Source organism: Ictidomys tridecemlineatus, chromosome 1, assembly GCF_052094955.1.
Source record: "Ictidomys tridecemlineatus isolate mIctTri1 chromosome 1, mIctTri1.hap1, whole genome shotgun sequence".
In the NCBI taxonomy this organism is placed as follows: Eukaryota; Metazoa; Chordata; class Mammalia; order Rodentia; family Sciuridae; genus Ictidomys; species Ictidomys tridecemlineatus.
In genome coordinates, this window is record NC_135477.1 from 131754089 (window position 1) to 131775916 (window position 21828).

A 21828-nucleotide genomic window follows, 5' to 3' on the forward strand; every position below is an offset into this window, starting at 1 on the left:
TCAATAATTTTTGAGAAAGTTATTTGATAGGGAAAACAAAATGATTTGAATAAAAATATACTTCAGGTACTCTTAATATTAAACATAAATAAAAGTATATAATGTGTTTATAGTGATAGATTGATACAACATAGAAAATTTGTTTAATAAAGCTAAATATTTTAAAATTTCTTTAAAATACACACGGTTATGCAAGACGATGTTTGTACTATGGGAAATTTTAAACTAAAAGAATCCTTGTTTGTATCTTGATATGAACCAAGCGGGAAGAATACATGTTTGTTTCTGTGATGTGAATTCAGTGTCTCCTTGCCTAAAGTCTATCCCCACTTGAACTCTGCTATATGCTTTGTGCCATGGTTAGCACATATGGCCTTGATGCTCAACACAATACGGGCTCTCTATAATTGTTTTCAGTCATTTTTACCTCGGTATGAATGCATTTTACACCTTTGGGATACAATAAAATTTTTCTAGGGAAAATCTAAAGGGAATTCAAATATATATATATATATATATATATATATATATATTATATTAGAATAAAGTAGCTGAGACATGGTGACAATAAAATAAGCGAGTTGAGTAAATACAAGAGGGAAGAGATGCAGCCACTGTAGCCACCACTGTAATGACAGCCAGCCCAGGAACATTTACTTCTGTAAGATGGCTGAGGTTCTTCAAACTCATATTTGTTAACAAATTGCAGAGAGGGTAGTGCGCTTGCCTGGCATGCGTGCGGCCCAGGTTCGATCCTCAGCACCACATACAAATAATGATGTTGTATCCGCCGAAAACTAAAAAAAATAAGTATTAAAAATTCCCTCTCTTTCTATCTTTCTATCTCTCTTTAAAAAAATAAATAAAAAAAATTGCAGAGAAATATGAAATCTATGGCAGATATTCAAAGATGATTAAAGTAGCTAATCTTTAGTGCCCAGAAAGATGCACAAAGCTGAAGATCAGGTCAATAAGACAGGACGAGTGAATGTAAGTGACACAGTCATGGCAAGGTGAGAAGGCCTGTGTAGTGGGGAAAGGTGTCTACAGCAGTACTCCTTCACTACAGTTTTACTTCTCACATCTTTAATTACCCATGGTCTATGACAGTTTGAAACTATTAAACAGAAAACCCATAAAATAAACAATTCATACATTTTATTTATTTTTTTGTTTTTAATTTGCTGCTTTTAGTTTGACATTAGGATTCATTTTGACATGATTATAAAAGCATGAGATATAATTTGCTCTAATTCAGTCCCTAGTACTTCCCCTTTTCCCTCTCTTCCTCCCTCCCCATTCTAATTATTCTAATTTATTATTAGTTATTGTTAATCTCTTATTGTACCTAATTTATTAATTAAATTTTGTTGTTGTTGTAGGAAAGATATAGTAATATGTACAGGAATCCATACTCTTGGTTTCAGTCACCCGCTGTGCTTTGGAAAGTATCACCCACAGATAAAAGTCGGAAGAGCAGTAATGAAAAGACGCAGTGAAGAACAGACTGAAAATTTGGAAGAGGAAGTTAATAATTCTGTGAGATTGCCTCTGTGTACTGCATGGAATGAATTTATGTCTTTTTGTTTTTTCAAAAGAAAAAAGGAAGAAGAAAAAAATACCAGGAAAGACTAGGAATCCAATGTTTGTAGAGAAAAAGGAAGACAACGAGCAATTGATATGCGGGTCTGTAAGTAAAAAGCCTATTTTAGGAGGTTACTCTGATGGGTTTGTTCAAACAGATTAACATCACAGCAAAATTATGAGCCATTTTATCAGATACATTGGGAAGAATATATATAATGTCTCAAAAACAGGTCTGTTACAACTGTAACATTGAACTTGTATTTTCTAAAATATTGTTTTCCTATCTTCATTTGTTTTAATATTTAGATTTACAAATTTGTTTGTAAGGTCCTAAATTCAAAATTCTATTGTAAAGAGTCTGAAAATTTTTATTTACCTAATTTTATCTGCTGTGACAGACATTTTCTCTTTCAAAATGTTTCACACAAATATGTTATATGTAAGATATGATTGATTTAACTAATGTGCTTTTTATTTGCATGCACCTTTCTAAGAAAAAAATACCTAGAAAATTATTTTAAAGAATGGCCAAATAATGTTATTCTTTTGCAATATTTTAAACTCTTGGAAATAAATAAAGTGGCCAATTGTTCATCATATATGGCTTGTAAACACATTTTTATATTAGCTGACAGATCTCTGATCTAAGTATTTAATTCCTCAATATTTTCCCTTTTTTAAGACTTTCTATCAAAAATGTTTCTATAACGAAAAAATCAAATGTTAAATTTCCACTGAACAACTGCTTTATTTCTATTCAGTAAAGCTCATTTGTGCTAAAACAAGACTCATTGTAGTCAAGTTCATTAGTTTACCAATGCATATTGACCTAAAATCAAACTTGCTACACTGTCATTTTAGAAGAGTACTTGCTTGTTGAACACTGTTGGTGGTCTAAATTCTGACCTTCCACCATCATCTGCTATTCAAAACAGCAGGTACTCTAATTGATTCCCACTTGAGGCACCAAGAGCATAAAAAGCAAACTTGGCAGTTTTTCAAGATAAGCACAGTCACGTAGAATAAATGATTCTTGGAGGAGAGCTTTTGTACACTTTCTGTTCTGCAGGTCTAGAGATCTTATGGTGAATAAGTTACAGTTTCAGTCTTGCAAGTAACTTTTATCCAGGAGTTCAAATTGAACTGTCAAAATTAAGACAAGAAAATGTTGAAAATGGTATAGATTGTTTTTACCTTTAAAAAGTGAAATGCCTTAGATGTGTGATATTAGAGCTATGAATGAATGAATACCAAGCCCTTTCCCAGGGGTAGAGTGGGTGTTGTTAGAACAAAACACTCAACACTCTACATGTGTTACATACACAAATCACATGCTTTTTTCAACTTGGTTAGCGAAACTTCTTATTATCACTTAAGAAAAGAATTTTAAAACTAAAAATGTTTTGCATGGTAAAGTATAAGAGAAATGTACAACTCTACTAACTCTACTTTCTTTTTTAGCAAACTGATAAAATATAATATTCATTTTTTATTCTTCTATATGAAAAAAGTCACTAAAAGAACATCAAATGAATTAGAATGTTTATCTCACTTAGATTTTTAGCAAGATTGCATAAATATACTATGGTATATTTTTAAATGGAAGGTTAGTTGTTCCTATAGAAAATCATAAAAATTTCTCTTCAAAGAAGATCTGTATCCATGTTTTTATGGCAAAGTGTTCCATTAGGTTGTTCTGATAAAACAATATTAAATAATCTACCTGGAAGTAATAACCCTTGATCAGATAACTCCTTGCTCTTTCACCTACTGCCCTTCAAAACATGATTGCAATAACTCAACATTTTATAGAAAACATAGTTCACTTAGAACAATACTTTATAATATACTTTTCCAATCACAGAACACATCATTATCCTACAACTACTGGTGAGTTAAAGCTGATTGTTAATCCCACAAAGAATACACCTGGTCCAAAAATGAATGGTCTTTCAAGAAACCTGGATTCCCAACTTACATAAACTCCCTAGAGAAAAGAAAAACCAGACATACCTTCTAAACACATTTTATGACACCAAAGCCATATAGGAATTTAAAAAGAAAGCAAAAAGAGTGATCTATTCCATTTATTAACTTAGATTTAAATACGCTAAACAAATTTAACAGGCTGAATAGAGCAACGCATGCATGACACAATTCAAAGCAGCATGACTAAGTATATTCTTCAAAATATAAGGTTAGATTAATGTCAGGGATGTGATTAATGCAATCAAGATACATCAATAACTTTAAAAGCTATGATTTTATATCTATTCATACAAAATATGTGACCTAATTTAACATTCTTTAAAAATAATCTTACTAAATTAATCATTAAAGGAAGTTTACTTACCATTAAAGGATATTTATTTTAAAAAAACTATAATAAACAGTGAAGTGTTGAAAATTTTAAGATTAGGAACATAGTGAAGATGACATCTTGGCACCAATGTAAGGGAGTGAATACACAAAGTATTCAATGAAACAGAGAGGGGGAGGGCAAAAACCTGTCAATCTAGATTCCTGAACTCAGCTAAAATTTTATCAAGATTGAAGGTTAAATAAAGACCCTTTCAAGGGAACAAAAAAGGAGTGTTTACCACCAACAGATCTCTTGAAAAGATATTTCTAAATGATGTTCTTTAATACAAAGAAAGATGATCTCATAGGAAAGAAATGAGAAGCAATGATGAGCCCTGATAACACAACTATAAATCCAAATAAGATTGACTGTGAAAAGTATGAACAATTAAATTTTAACCATGCATTATAAATCTTCTTTTTAGTGGTTTTCAGAAATACTAGAAATCTAGTTTGTTTACATCCTAGAAACTGCATCCATTAGCACAGAGGATTTGGCCACTGTTAGTTAAGCAAGTTTGACATTTTCTCTTTCCCTCCTGTACTCCACTATGCTGTGGGACAGCCAGAGGCAGAAGCTGAGCAACAGGTATGGTATGGGAAGAAAAATAATCTATGCCTAACCAATGAATAACTCAGCAAGACACAAAGGACTCTTCAATAAATACATCAGGAAGTGTTAGAGAAAGCAAAGGAGCAAGAAGAAATTAATAGTAAGGATTGTCAATATCTATTAATGGAAGCCCCCAAGCAAAGAAAGGAATAAAAAGAAGAAAGGACCTCATTGAAATATTTGAAAAGAAAAAGATCTAGAATTAAGGTAAGATCCTCTCTGTAATAGTGGATTAAGGCCTAAGAAGACCAACATTTCTTGTAGTTTATAACTCTAAACTGAGGACAGAATATGAAAAATTAACTTCCTTAAAAGTTCCAGAGAGTAAACAAATGCAGAAAAAAAGTTTTTTTTTGAGAGGAATTGAAAGAATCAGCAAAAAGTAAAAAGTAAGTTAATCATCTTTACAACTTTGACTTCATGGTTGCCTATGCACAGAGCCTGACATTGGGTGGACAAAACAATGGTGAAAAACATACCATTATGAAGAAAAAATCAGGCTGTCTCTCTCTGGAGATGGCACACATTTACCCTGAAATGCTTATTCCTTGCTTTACACCAAAAAAGATGTCTCCATCTTTTTTGAGAAAGATGGTATTTTTCTCTTAAATGTGTATTTATTTTCCTAAATAAATCTGTGTCTAAACAAAAAAAAAAAAAACCCAAAACACCTAAAATACAATATGAATAGTCAAAGCTGCCTAAGAAACTAAGAAAATCATCTGAGAGAGAGGAGAATAGGGGAGCCTACAGCTGTCATTGGCACCTGACCTATGCTTACATGGAGCACACTATAAAGAGTCCAGATAAGAGAAGAGTAAACTGATTCCCAGCAGATGAAACAAAACATCCAGCCTGAATCTAACGAATTTAATTGCCTGTGAAAACAAAAAATTAAAGCACTCTTTGGAGTAATACAAAATAATTAAAAGTCTTTACAATAGTGTTCAGCAAACTTTTTCTGAAAGGTGTCAAATAGCGTATATTTTATGATTATGGGTCATATGGTCAAATGGACTCTGTTGAAACTATTCAATACTGACGTTGCGGCCCCAAAGCAGTCACAGACAATACATGAACAAGTGCATTCCAGTAAAACTTTATTTACAAAAACCACTAGCTGCTCCTACCAGTTCAAAGTTTGCCGATCTTACTCTACAACAGAACATCACAATTTCTAGCATTGATTAAGCTGATCTGGCTGGCGAGGTGGGTGTCCCCTTCCTCCCTCATGGCTCCATGTGAATCCCTCCCTAAGCAGCAGGCTCAGTGAAAGAGGAAAGCAGAAAGGGGATCAGAGGGAAATAATGAGTTAAAAAAGAAATCAAATCATATTATCAAATACTAGACCTAAATCCAAATATCAATGATTGAATATAAACAGATTAAATACCTCTCAATTGACAAGCCATAAATTATGAAATAGATTAAAAGTAAAATTCAACTATATGTTTACAGCAAAAAATTCAGTTTAAATATAAGTATATAAATAAATTTAAAATTTATAAATGAAGGGCAAATGTTAAACCACGTAAAAAGTAAAAAGATAAAAATCATTAATGTCAGATACAATAAACTTCAATATAAAGATGCCACCAGGGATAAAAGGGAGTCTTCATAATAAAAAGGCTCAATTTACCAAGAAGACATAGAAATAATAACTATATTAGTGTCTAACAAAAGAATTCTATGAAGCGTGGATCAAAATATGATAATAATGGGAACTGACAATTACACAATCATGGTAGGATATTTAAATTCCCCATCTAAGCAGTTTATAGATCATCTAGAAGTGAAGTCAGATTACCTGAGCAACCTTACTAAGCACCTTAGCCTAAATGATATTTCTAAAACACTAGCCCTAACAATTTCAGATGTAAATTCTGCCAAATATATATTGCACATTCACCTGGACAGAGTATAGATGGGTCTTACTGAATTTAAAATGATTAAACTTATACAGAGATTTTATTTATTGATTGATTGATTTTGGATCTAGGAGTACAAAATGTGAATCTTACAGTAGGTAAATGCTTAAGTGTTTAAGAAAAAGCACCTAAAATCATTACAAAGTTATTGTGCCACTTAAAAGTTCCAGCATCAGGATATGTGAATTTCAGTTCTAGTGGTTGTACATCATCAGCAATATCTTGATATTTTTTGTTTTTCAACTGAAGACTTTCTAATGGGTATGCAGCCATAGCTCTTATGGATTTGATTTGTATTTCTTAATGCAATGTTAATAATGTTGAGCATCTTTTAAGGCATGTTATACGTCTTAATTTCTGAATTGTTTGTTCAAATATTTTGCCGATTTTATTGAACTGAACAGTTTTTTTTTAAATAAGGTCTACTTATCATAAATATTTTCTCCCATTCTGTGGCTTGCATTTTCATTTAATTAATAGAGTTTTTCTAAGAAGAAATTATTTTATTTTGATAAATTCAAACAATAATTTATTATTTTTTTTCTTTTTTCAGTTCATGTTTTCTGATGTCCTACATTTTTCTTAAAGTTTTATAGTTTTACAGATTCCATATTTAGGTGTATAGTACATTGGGCGTTAATTTTGGCATATAATATGATTTAAATTTTGAGATGAAAATCCAAATGTCTCATAATTAATTGAAAGTTTCCCCTTTATCCACTAAATTTCCTTGTCCCTTTTTTGAAAATCAGTTGTACACATGTGAGAGTTTATGACTGGACTCTCTACTGTGTTTCAGCAATTAGTTATGTCTCTCTGCCAATACCACACTCTAATATTGAAGATTTATATTGTCTTAAATAATGTACTGTGTCTCCTCCAACTATTTTACAGTAAGCCTTAAGTCCAAATTCCTATTGCCTCTGAAATTTCACAATGCCAAATTATAGACTCAGTCTTTTAGAATTCTTCACAAGGTACCTCATTTTAATGCCAGTCTGTACTTTGGGTCAGATGAGAGATTTTAGAAGGTATTACTTTTATTATATTTTTCTTTTTTTGTACCAGAGATTGAATCCAGGAGTGATTAACCATTGAGCCACATTCCCAACCCTTTTTATAATTTATTTTCAGACAGGGTCTCACTAAGTTACTTAAGGCCTCACTAAATTGCTGAGGGTGGCTTTGAACTTGAGATCCTCATGCTCTGGCCTCCCAAGTTGGTGGGATTATAGGCATGCACCACCATGCCTAGCCAGTGGTACAGATTTTGATGGAAAGAGCGGATAAAGAAGAAATATAAAACTGGGACTCACATGTTAATTTTCCAGTCATTATATGAATCAATCACAGTGGAAAGTTTTCTAAATCTTTGATAGGTGTGCAATTCACAGTGAGTCTAGTCCCCAAACAAAGGGAGGATTGCAAGTTTCCTGGAGGTCTAATTTTATCACACTTTCTACTAACTCAAGAAAGGTAACTCTTGCAGGGATGCTTCAAAGTGTTTCTAGAAAAACAACTTTTTATACCTATATATTCCCAGACAGGGTAAGTCATTTCAAGAAGCTATTACAATGTTACAATGGAGCTAGCTTACCCACAAGGTGCCAGATGGTTTGAAGGCATCAAGTGCTTGGTACAAAAGAAAAGGCCATCCACGAAATTAGGTATTAATGATGCAAATTAATGCAAAGAGTGAGCTATTGTTGCTATAGGTCAGAATGTTTCACAAGAATCTTTACATCTGTCTCTTTAAACCTCTTGCAGATATAAGTTGTTATCCTAAGAGTAAATTTATACCATTAATCAGATCAGCATTTTGTTTAAATATCTGTTTAGAAATATGAAAGAGAATTATCTAATTCAGACTCTATGGGCCAACCACCACTGTCATATCTGGATTTATATATTCTTTGTAAGAGTCTGTTAGACACACACATGTTGAACATGTTGAAGGGTGTAGTAACCCCTTACTCATTTATATTTGATTGGAAATCGGATGGTCTTAAGAATGCCTGATTATGTATAAGCTGCTAAACAAGCTATCTGCCCTTTATGTTGGCTTTTTTTTACTCATTGCATTAATATTCTAGGTTAGGTTCATGTTATCTTGACATGTAGTATATCTAAAAATCAAGTAGATAAATGAAAATTAAGATTCATCACTCAATTATTCAATTAATGCACTTAGTGGTTCAGAAAATATTTACTGGGCGTTCAATAAGTTGCTAGAGATATAATGAAAAGAGGGGATGATAACACTTCTGATGTTATTGAGCTCACCTTCAAGAGATTTGCCTCATATCAAGCTCAAATGACAGATGAGCAGGCACGTGGCACCAGGCAGATCCACTTAATGGTCTGTATATGTTATGGCTGGGATCTGTATTGTTAGGGGCTTGGTTTCCAATGTGGTAACATTCAGAGGTGGAAAGAAATATTGATTCTTTATCCTCAGATTTCATTTTATTAGATTAGTGTTCAGCTTTAGAGATAGCTGAATACCCTTTTGTAAAAATGTCTTCACTTAGCCTCTGATCTTGATTTGTTTTGGTTCTATTCCTGCATCAATAGACTTCACCAAAGTCTTATTTTGTGTTGTCTCCTCATCTTTCTGCACTCTAAAAACCAGTGACATAGTTCTCAGTTCTTCAATACTTTTGCTCTTCTCATTAAACTCACTTTCTAGTGTTAACATTTAGTGTCCTCAAAATCACATGAGTGGTGATGTCCAAAAACCTGTCTCTCCTGGACTCCTTTACATCTCTACTCGGATGTCTACTAGGCATCCTAAACTTCAAAGATAACCAAAATTGAATTGAATTAAATTGTTTTCTGTTTCCTCTTGTAATATTGCTCCCAAGTAAACACATGGCTTGCTCTCTCATTTCCTTCAGAAATCTACACCAATGTCACCTTCTATCAGCCTTACTAGGTCACCTTACACAAACAGCACTATCCCCACCAGCCTACCCACTAATATTTCCTATCATCCTTCTTGAACTTATATTTCTCCAAAATAGTTCTCACCAACTGACAACGGACATATTACTTATATATATATGTATATATACATGTGCATGTATGTATGTCTATTATATGTATGTTTATATACTTAGTTTCTTTTTCTCTTGAAAAAAAATGTAACCATGAGGGTAGGGACTTTGTTTTTTTGTTTCCTGCTAATTATTAATACATAGTAAAATGCCTTGAAAGTAGTTGGAACTCAATAAACATTTGTCAAAATAATTGCTGAATTAACAAATAATCTCTTCTAAGACTTTATCTGCTACATGAATCAATTTTGATTAGAATATTAAAAGTTGAGAGGAAAAGAAGATCATATCTGAGTAACTAAAATTTAAAACAATTTATTTGTAAATGTCTAGTTTAACAAGGGAATATCCTAAAATATTAAGAAACATCGATTTTTAAAAATGTTAAATCAGTTCAGTTGAGTTAGTATGATAAAATATGAGTAATCAACCTAGAAAAAAATTAATAGAGATATTTTTAATTCTGAAGGAGAAATTGCAATAGGAGATAATAAGAATTCAGTTTAAGCACAGGATCTGATCTAAGGTTTTTCCTATACAGCAGACAATGTATATAAAAAGTAGTTTGAGTTCCATGAAGAGGCAGTAGAGCATAGATTAGGTTAAATGTTAGTAATCTCATATTGTTATTTCACTTCTCAAGGCCTCAAATTGATCTATAAAATAGGATTAGATGTTATCTGTAGCATAGAATCATTATAAGAATCATATTGGGCCTCAAACATTCACTCTAAGTCATATTATATCATGAACATAAATAATTGAACACACTTTGTGGCAGGTATTTAGAGTTCAAATACTGTAGAATGGCCCTAGTAAAATGCAAGTAACTGCAATATGATACATCATTAAGAGTAATTTCTAAAGCTTCTAAAAATAATTATCTTTGTCTGTTTTGTGTTGCTATAAGAGAATGCCTGAGACTGAGTAATTTATAATAAACAGAATTGTGTTTGCTCACAGTTCCAGAGGCTGAGAAGTCTAACAGCAAGGCGCTGGCAACTGGCGAGGGTATTCTTGCTGTGCTTTCTCATGGCAGAAAGAGACCACAAGAGGCACCAATCCCACCCATGAGAATGAAGCTCTGATGACCTAATCACCTCTTGAACAGGTTCAACCTCTTCATACTGTTAGAATGGCCATTACATTTCAAGGCGAACAATAGCAAATTTTGTTAATTTGAACAATAGAAATTTTGTTAATTGAAAATAATTTAAAATTTATCAAAATCATGTTTGTAGCCATCCATTTGATTGAATTTTTTAAACACTTGAAGTACTTCTGAAAAGATGAATATCTTCCATTATTAGCTCTACCAAATTTCTATTTATAGAATAGAAATACTAATAAATACTCCTAAATAATATTCTTAATTACTGTAGACAGCTTTGTTGTCTAAAACAATGTTAATTCCAGCATATAAAAATGTCTGTCCAGCTGGGCATGGCACCTGCCTGAAATCCCAGCTGATCAGGATACGGTATCAAGGCAGGAGAATCACAGGTTCAAAAGCAGCCTCAGCAATTTAGTGAGGCCCAAGCAACTTAGTGAGACTCTGTGTTATGGTTTAGATATGAGGTGTCCCTCCAAAAGCTGATGTGTGTGACAATACAACAACATTCAGAGGTGAAATGATTGTGATGAGAGCCTTAACCCAATCAGTGAACTAATCCTTCAGTGGGGATTAACTGAGTAGTAACTGCAGGCAGGTAAAGTGTGCTGGAGGAGGTGGGCATTGGGACATGCCTTTGGGGCATATTTTTTAAAATATGAGAGTGGAGTCTCTTTCTGCTTTCTAATGTGATTCCTGAGCCATTTTCCTCCACCACATCCCACCACCATGACATTCAGGCTTATCTTGAGCCCTGAGGAATAGAGCTGGCTATCTTTGGACTAAGACCTCTGAAACCATGAGCTCTAAAATACACTTTTCCTCCTCTAATTGTTCTTGTCCAGGTCTTTTAGTCACAGAAGCAAAAAGGGGACTAAAACACCCTGTATCAAAATAAAAAATAAATCAATAAATAAAAAGGCCTGGGATGTGGCTCAGTGATAAAGCATCCCTGGGTTTAATTCCTTGTACCATTCCTTCACTCCCCAAAAAAGTGTCTGCCCACAAACTCAGCTCTGTATACCACAAAACATCATTTTACTATAAACATTTAAGAAAGAAGATGGTAGCCAATTTTTTCATAATCTTAAGAGTCCAAACCTTTAAATGAGAAGGTTAAGAGATAAAATCAGTTACAGAGTTTACAGGTCCAAAGCTAGCTAGTGTCATAATGCTCACATGGTCCTGACCTTCAAGGATCCAGGCTCCTCCACATGTAAACCACCAGGAATCAGGTGACAATCATGGGCCTACACTGGCTCCTGCAGAGTTCCACTATTACCACTGGGGTACTGCAGGCTGTAGACCTTTCTGAACATCATTTGTGATGCAGCTCCAACTTCTTCACACATTCACTCACTTAATTCTATATCAAATATTCACTAGATATGCCTACCTGTTCCAGCCCAGGGCTGGATGCTGGAAAGACAGTGTGCCCTCATGGAACCTATAAACTCGTGTGAGATAATAACAGGCAAATAAAATAAATAGCATTATTTTCAACAATGTCAGGAGGCAGTCACAGAAATGCTGGCAGTGTGAAATAGCTATGTTTCAGGGAACCTCTCCCATTTTCCACTGAGTGTGACTACCAGTTTACTCCTGAAGTATAAAACATGTGTATACATTGGGAAGAGGTGGGGAAAGATAGAGATGGGAAATAGGAAGAGAAAATAAAGAGGGAAGGGTAAGTAGAACTGAAATTCTCACATCAATTAAGAAGGTAATTTTGCTTCATCCTTTAAATTTTTTAGATCTGACACAACTGCCCTCTGAGTAGTTAATTACTGACCATTTCAATAGTAATATACAGACACTGATTACTTTATATATTTTCCTTTTACCTCTAGTTAAATTACAAATGTACTTCAACTCTTGTTCCTATAAAATATGTTCTTAAATTTTTATTTTAAGGGTTTCGTCTACAATGACATGGTCATATATAGTTTTTATTGCATTTCACCCAGTTACCATATAAGAAATTAGGAGTCTTAAAATAAGAGCATTTATCTAACACAATGCAAATACTTGCCTGACTTCAGTGAATATTTGGAAGTAGAAATTGTTGAGTCCTTCTTTGCTGACTTTAGTTAAGGAAAGAAGGCCTATGTCTTTTTTTCTATTACTTCCAAAGCATACGGGAAAATAATGGACAAACCTTTTCTTAGAAAATGATTTCAAGGAACAGGGTGTTTTTGATATACAAATTCTAAATCAGTACTTCCATCCAATGAACGTGAACCCTTAAAAACCTCTAGACATGACACTTACCTGCATCTCTTGACAAAAGGAAGCCAAGGGCCCAAAGAGAATCTGACATTGTTCATCTGCAGTATATGTCATCCCCGGCAGCTTAGAGGGGACCATCACGGAATTGACACTCTGGGGATTTGTCTGTAGCAAACAGTTACTGGCTTTTGACCTGACAACATGCAGATATGTATAAAAATTTGAAATATTGTAAAAGTTGTTATGATCAATTAGCATAAAAAGAAGAAACATTATTAACAGTATAATACTTTCAGTTAAAAGCTCTCTTATTGAATGATTATAGAAATCATTTCATATATGGATTAATTTATTAAAAATTATTTAAGATAATCTTGACAAGTAATAATAACTATCATGTTTTAGGTAATATAACAAAGGGTTTATAAAACCTATTCATTATGAATTAACTAAGCTAATACACATAACACTGTGAAGTGGGTATCATTTCATGCATTTATAAGATCTAGAAGCTCAGATACAGAGAGTAACTTGCCCAAAACCAAGTGTGACTATAAGATATCAGCTACTCTTGGGAATTTAAAGCAATTATTCTGAATTGAGTATTAATAGTGTGGATATTTTTGTACTGTACATTGTAATACAACTTCCATATGTGAACTGACATTTAATGTGGTAATAGTCTCGATTCATCAGAAGACAGATTTATATGTCTTGTATCTTTTTTAGAAATAAGTTTATTGGGAGCTACTGATCGGCTGATGCAACTACTGATGGTGTTTCAAACCGTTACTTGATTGCTGTGCTCTAGGCTATCATGACTAAGAGTATGCATAGAGTATATTGCAAGTATTGCAGAACATAGTTATGGTAATGTAATAACCTAATATTTTATTCAATTATTTTATTAATTTAATAAAATAAATAGGCTTGTAAATTTAAAAATGAACAAAGTTCATCTCTGTAGTGAATTTAGTCAGGTAGGTGTTCCTATAATTTGTATTTAGATTTTTAAATACCTTGAACATCTGACTACTTTACATATCACTGTTTCAGCTGTTCCTTCTATTATCAAAAGAATAAAGGTAAAAAAACAAGGGCTCTAAAGTGATAATTAGAATAATAGCAATATTTTTCATTTATTTTTCCAACTGGGGAGAAGTTATGTGCTACTATTGTTGCAATATAACTAGGGTCTATTACAATGGTAAGAACTATTTATTAGCAAAGCAGATGTAAAGTTCAGTAGTACCATAATGAAAAGGTGCAGATTTTGTTCAGGAAGCACTTTGTGATAGAAACAGATATTTTGGGTGATGGGTAATTTTCCCCTGGGAAATATTGAAGATCCATTTAAATACTGTGATGGATTTCTTTAAAAATCATTATAATAATTTTTCAACCTTACAAATTATCTAATTCATCCCTTCATTTTAAAAATGTAGAAATGAAGAAGCAGTTAAATAACATGTCCCAAAATGCACCATGAGTCAAAAGAAAAGTGAAGATGAGAATCATATGCCTTGACTTCTACTTTGGTGGCCTTTCCTTCTTGTCACCTGCTGGCTGGCAGTGGAAGCAGGCACACACTTACAATGCAGCAATAATAAGTGATCTCAGTACCTGAGAAATCTTTCCAAATCCTCTTTGCTACATGCAGACCATGAAACATCACCAAGATTTTGTCCTTTAATCCATTCACCAGACATGATATGAAGGCCATCAGCACATGAAGGGTGGTCATTGTCATGATTAATGCCCATGCTGATTTAGAACATATAAAAGAAAATTATTTACATTAAAGTACTACTGTATTTAAATGTTTTATTAATGTAGTTAAATAACAGTCACAGTATTAAAAATGGGAAAGAAATTTGTTTTAAAGAAAATAGTTTCAAAATAAAGTTAGATTTAAGATTATTTTTTAACTTTTGTTACCCAGATTTTAGGTATTTTTATTTAATAAAGAATATTTCCCCAATCAACCTAAAATATGTTTTGGTTTGGTTATCTATATCAAAATAATCTATAAATAAATTTTTTACATAGCAATATACATGAAGCAGAAATAGTACACTTCTATTCAATCACCTAGATTATTATTCTGGCCTGAATCAAGATTTTTTTTTTTTTTTACAAAATTGAAAACATCTTTGACAAATAGTTATATTAAAATATTAGCCTCTTAGTGCATCTTCCCCAATGGCTTCATTAGATTATCTTCTTCTACCCACAACTCAAATAAGCAAGTGTCTCTGAAAAACCTTCTTGGCCACCTTTATTAGTGAATCCCGAATCTGTTGATTTATGTTGAATTCTATTCTGAAAAACACAGACTTATCTATGAATGGATGCTCTAGAATCATCTTAAATTCAAAATGTCTCAAAATTGCTCTCTTTACCTCCTTACTTTTTCTTTCTTTCAAATCTCTATTTACTGGTGTATTTTCTCTGTTTTTTGTTTGTTCGTTTTTGCTAGCCACTGTCTCTCAAATACAGAATCTTCATGTCATTATTTCTTCCTTCTTCTGCCAAATGATCACCCAGGCCATTTTATTAACTGTTAAGGACAAGCCCTACTCATTTTAAACATTTCTCTCAACTGTTATCTCCTATTTTTATTGACACTGTTAGAGAGGATTATCAAACATTCTTATTAGATCATCTTGAAACCAGGGTATTTTAATGTGGTTCTGTGCCCCTAAACTTTACCAATATTCTGCTTCCCCTCCTCCTACCACACTCCAATGAGATCTACTTACAGTAAAATCTGATTCTGCTTTGCCTCTGCTTTCCTATTCACTCTATGGCAATTTCCAGCTACCTGACCTGTTACATGAGCTTTTCATCTTCTTCCATGCCATTTATTGCAATTTTTCTTCAGCAATACCAAATGAATTGCAATTTCCCAATTATTTTATTTCTTCTTCTCTTGCATTTAATTGCTATTTAACATTTCTTATGTACCATGTACCATATCAGGGCTTAATACCCTGTAAATAACCCCATGGAATAAGAAAGACTATGATACATTTTGCTAGTATGAAGTAATTTGCTTAAAGTTATGTAAACGAAAAACTGGGAGGTGAAAATAGCTGAATGGAGGTGGCATATCTAGAGCTTTTGTGGTCAACCACTGCACACTGGGCTTCTATGTATCCCAGCCCTATCTGCACCATGTCCTGAGTGCAGTTTCTTTGCCTAGACAACTTCTGCTTGATCTTCAAAATAATCAGATTACTTCTAGAGGGCTTTCATTCGTTAGTGCCCACATAATCTGTTTGTATTATCTTTTCTTCCTATCATAGGTTTATGTAAACAGCAATGTCAGTGTTTTCTATATTATCTTTAGCATTTTTGATGTTCTTACATTTTTACTTTTGATTAACTCTCCAAATTCCTGAGGATAAGGACTTTTGCAAACCTCTAAGAGTCTGCAAAGGAATAATAATATTCTTTGTAACCCATGCTGAAATGGAGAACTATGACTTCAGGTAGAATCACTTCTGTTTTAGAAAAAAAAAATAATTCTTAATTCTTAGTGACAGCATTACAACAAGTATTCATGAATGATGCTTTTACTGAACAAACAGAGAAAGGAAAGTTTGTATTTACGTATCCTAAATCTGAGAGGATGGCAGGATAGTTGGATATTCCTCTTTCTTTTTTATGGTCTACATTAAAAAATAAATAAATAAAATTGATCCTCATAATGAAAAACATAAAATATCTGAATCATGTTTTATAACTGTAAATTAAAAGACATTATTAAGGTTGCTAAGGGAAATAACAACTAGATTATTTGTTTTCTCAAATAAAAATTCACAAGAATATCCAAATTCACTTTTATATTGATAAATTAAAAATTTGAATCAAATTTGTTATGAAATATGTTTCTGAAAGAAGTAAATGACATGGAAGTAATAAATAAATTCTATCCATATCATTAATGAATTAAGAGGAAAGTATGGCTTAGTATGTCTGTTAACTTTGACTATGTTAATTCAGGTAAATAAAACTGAAACTACATTATTGAACACCATATACTTGTAGTGCTATAAAAGTTCATAAGTGAATAATATTTCCTTCTTCTTTTAATTAATGCCTTAAAATAGTCTGTATCAATATATATTAATAGAATGGTTGTCTAATAGAATGTAGAAAGATAAATGTTTTCAGACTTTGAAGATAATGAGAAAAAGTAAGAGAGCTTATGGGATAACTAGGAGCCAGTTCAATCAATGGCATATTGAAGGGAAGAGAAAAAAGACGCTGAAGTTAGAGTTTTAATCTCTGTATCTTCCATCTATTTCTATGATCAGAGGTAAGTTAAATAACAATAAAGAGATGAACGTGTTTCAAGTGTCTCATTTGTTAAATATACTTTCCTGATTGATTTATTGTGAGGGTGATGCCAAGTGCCTACACAGAACCTATAACATAGGACAGATCCATGGTAATTCTTTATATTGGGGCAGGAGATCACAGAAATTTTATTGTATTATTCTAATTTGTCACATAGAAATAAATCCATCATTAAAAGTAATATGCTGTGTGCTTTATTTGGTGAAAGTGTAAACTTCAGTAAATAATAATGGCAAAATTATTTTGATTAGATATCAAATTAAAACAAGTAATTTGAAGTATGGTACAATCTCACAAATTGATAAGAATGCTTTTCTGTAGTGCTAACTGTTCAGTTCTGACACAGCCTCATCAGTATCACCATTTCATCTCCCCTACAGATTCGGGCTGCAGCGCACATCGGTGGATGAACCACTAATTAATGGCTCCCTGGCATGTAGAACATGCTCAACTCTTCCAAGATGGTGCAGCAATTTCAAACCATGCACAAATGCTGATCTTTTTCAGAAATAATAAAACTTCCTAACTAATGGGTCCATTTGAGAGAAGGAGAGTGATTGCCTCCAGGATTCAGCTATTTGGACATTACCCAAAGGAGTGCAATATGATTTTCCAAATTGGGAAGATTATAACCTCTCATCCAGATGATCATTTTCACTGTGGGATCCTGATTTTCATGTAAGAAATTAGCTTCAGCCATGGAGAGATCTGGTGATTCAAGCATTGTTTACCATTAGTGAAAATTTCCTAGAGCTATTTAGACTTGTAATAGAAAAGATTATCATTAAATTGGGACAGGGGCTTTTTCTAACTACACATCTGGAATTATCAGGAGACACTGCTAAGTTCTGATTCTACAGCTTTGAAATAAAACAATTAACTGTGAACCTTTCTCTGTGCCAGTCACCATATTAGTCATTGACAATGATATCATTTAATCCTCACAATATCCCCATGATGTTTCTATTATAATCACTTCTATTTTACAGAAGAAGGAGGCACTGAGGTAAATGGAGGAGCTGTGACTCACACCCAGGCAGTCTGATGCTTAGTCAGACAGACCTCAAAATCACCCCCACGGTAGTGCTTCTCTTTCTGGATCAAACGCCATCCCTGCAGACGATTTATTGTGCTCCAAATATTCTAATCCCTCTGCTGTTTTAGCAGAAACACACCTCTATATATACAACTTTGTAACCAAGTGGCAATATATTGCATGGAAAACATTCTTAAAGTAAGACATTAGCAACACCTCTTCTCATACTGTGCAATTGAACTGCATTTTAATAATCTCAGTTTAAATTCATTTTGACAAAAAGCCTTGGGCAAATAAACTCTCCACTAACATTGTACATGGTTGTCAAGTCAACTGAAAAAATATTTTTATCTTATAAAACTTCTCAACTTGTTTAAAAGTGCCTGCCAGGAAGTTTTGTGATATCCTGCGGAAAGCTGGAGAAGCATTTGGATTTTGAAGATGGTCCCTTTTGATGTTTAAAGAGTCAGAGAAGAGAGCACTTATGAGTTCACTCACATATTTTGGATAATTTGGAAAAGATCTGATTTGTAAACAGTAATATTTTAAAGGAGAAATATTTTTTTTAGCTGACTACATTAACATCTTTCATGACATAATATTCCCCACTAGAAGCCATATATTTTGTGGAAAAAATAGTAGAAACGAACTACCACAATGTCTAACTGAAGTGGATTATGTGTTCAAAAATGACATTTAATTTTATATAATCCAATGAATATATCTGATTTAAAGTAATTTTACTTACATGTGGTCATAAAGAAAAATTCAAATATTAAGAATTGTAAGATATTTTAGTATCTTGTTTTCCTTTTGATATTTTAAATCTCTAAGTCATTTAACTCATTTCAGTATGCATAAAAGTGAAATATTTTTATTAACAAGTCAAAAGTCTTTGTAAAGCAAGTCAGTAACAGTAAGGTAAAAAATTTGAGGAAAAACATAAAGTGTTGGATATACAGAAAAAAAAGATTCGTTTTGACTTTTTTGTTTTTTAATGTGATGGACATCCTTTTGACTTTTCTATGCATTATGTAGCAGACTTGTGTAGTACTAACATACATCTGTTGAGAACCCACTATGTGCTGGCACTGTACTGAGCCAGGGTCATAAAGATACATAAGATTCAGTTCAACCTTCCTGGAGCTTATCATCTACTGGGTTGGAACACTATCCCTTGCCCCAATGCAGCTGAGTTCCATAGAACTAGATCTCCTTAGTTCTATGCCTTAGCTCTGCTGCTTGTCCCTCTCTTTCCACCTCTACCGTTATAGGTCAAAAGAGGTGTTGACTTGCTTCACTTCTGCATCATAATGTCTGCCAGATTAACCTCCTGCCCCTCAATTATTTGCATCATTAATTCATCCTTTAATGATGCTAGCTGCTTGTGAATGCATTCATATGACAAAGCTTGTTTCTTGTGAAAATGTCATACATATGTTTAAAATGTCCTTGGCAAGTAGAGATACTGAAAATGTGAATAATGGATCACTTATACCAGAATTTCAGGGCATTCTGTTAGGTTAGTTAAAAGGAAGATCCATGGCCCTTATTCCCAACCAACTAATAGAGAAGATTTATGGATTAAGCCTTAGGAACTGTATTGTAGCACATTTTTAAGATGATTCTTATTCACTCAAAATTCTGAAAACTATCTGCAGACAAAATCCACTGTTTCATTATTCAAACCATCTGTAATCTGACTTCAATCTAATTGTCTCTGGAACACTTTTTTATCCTATCCATTAGTACAGCTTCTATTAGAATGCTTTCCCTTGCTAATCTGCACTTAACAAAGCCAGTTTAAATTCTGTCATTTTTTTTCCTCTATAAAGACTTTTTGGAGTGAGATGAAATCTTAGAGCAGTTATGATTTGCATTTCTCTGATTGCTAGAGATGATGAACATTTTTTTATATATTTGGTGATTGATTGTATATCATCTTCTGAGAAGTGTCTGTTCAGGTCCTTGGCTCATTCATTGATGGGGTTATTTGATTTTTTTGTGTGTTTACCTTTTTGAGTTCTTTGTATACCCTAGAGATTAGTGCTCTAACTGATGTGTGAGGGGTAAAAATTTGCTCCCAAGCTGTAGGCTCTCTATTCGCCTCACAGATTGTTTCTTTTGCTGAGAAGAAGCCTTTCAGTTTGAATCCATCCCATTTATTGATTCTTGATTTTAATTCTTATGCTATAGGAGTCTTATTAAGGAAGCTGGGGCCTAATCTGCCATGATGAAGACTAGGGCTTAATTTTTCTTCTATTAGACTCAGGATCTCTGGTTTAATTCCACTTTGAGTTGAGTTTTGTGCATAGTAAGAGATAGGGGTTTAATTTCATTTTTTTTTTTTGCATATGGATTTCCAGTTTTCCCAGTACCATTTGTTAAAGAGTCTATCTTTTCTCTAATGTATGTTTTTGGTAGCTTTGTCTAATATAAGATAATTGTAATTTTGTTGGTTAGTCTCTGTGTCCTCTATTCTGTACCATTGGTTTACCAGTCCGTTATGGTGCCATGCTGTTTGTGTTTCTATTGCTCTATAGTATATTTTAAGGCCTGGTATAGTGAAGTCACCTGGTTCACTCTTCCTACTAAGAATTGCTTTAGCTATTAAATTATGGCCCATATTTTCCATAACCTTTACCTTCTGTGCCTTTAAATTTATTTTATGTAAGACAAATCAGAAGTTCTTATATTTCTGGGGAATTTAAATTAGTATCTATAAACTATCACCACCTAGAATATAAGTGTTCAGAAATCAGAAATTAACCATTTAAAATTATTTTAATTATGTAATAGCTTAATAAATAAGTGTCTGCTAATTAATCAACTGATATACAATTTTGAAAGCTATTAAATATACCTTTAACAGATAGAAAGTAGAAAATGACCTGGGGTCTTATCAATTTAGAGAAACTGTGAAACTAAAAATTCATAAATTACCTGCTAATAGAAGGTTGCTTGCTCTACTTGAAGTCCTACATTGGCCAAGATACAGTACAGAAATGGAAGCAGATGGCTGACCCTTGCAAGGCCATTCATTAGCTGGGTGACTTTTCCCCACTTCCACCTACTCACTGTGACATACAAACCTACACTGGTTATGGGTGTGAGAGGGCTGCACACGGAAGTCCCATTATCCTAATTAACTGTTTAATACTTTAAGTGTATTATTGTCTAAATACAGTGTCAAATACCAAAGCTGTGTTAGTAGTCTATGTGAATCTTCATGATAAGCAAACACACTGACAATCCAGTTAAGAGCATTTGAAAGTTATAGAATCACTCCAAGAACCAACAGAGGTATGAAAGGCCAATGGAGTCTGAAAATCTCTCTTTTACTAATATTATAAAATAACTACACTACTACTAATTATTATTATCATTCATTCACTAATATGTGTCAACCACTGTGCCATAAAATTAGATTATCATAAATTCTAACAATGAATCTTCAAATTTTTCCAAATTTCAGGAATGAAGGAAACAAGAACAGAACTTTCCCAGAGCACATTTATTGAGCAGCTGGCAGAGCAAGAATT

The 21828-nt window shown here is 33.0% G+C and overlaps 1 protein-coding gene across 3 annotated transcripts in view; it reads right to left on the minus strand.

The window, feature by feature from the left end:
* Positions 1-21828, minus strand: part of Adamts19 (ADAM metallopeptidase with thrombospondin type 1 motif 19) — a 248026-nt gene that overhangs the window by 92282 nt on the left and 133916 nt on the right. For all 3 annotated transcript variants that reach the window (XM_078047942.1, XM_078047950.1, XM_078047938.1), the window contains 2 exons: positions 14509-14649; positions 12928-13078 (listed from right to left, as the gene is read on the minus strand). In XM_078047942.1, the coding sequence (XP_077904068.1) occupies positions 12928-13078; positions 14509-14649 (292 nt within the window). The remainder of the gene's footprint in view (positions 1-12927; positions 13079-14508; positions 14650-21828) is intronic.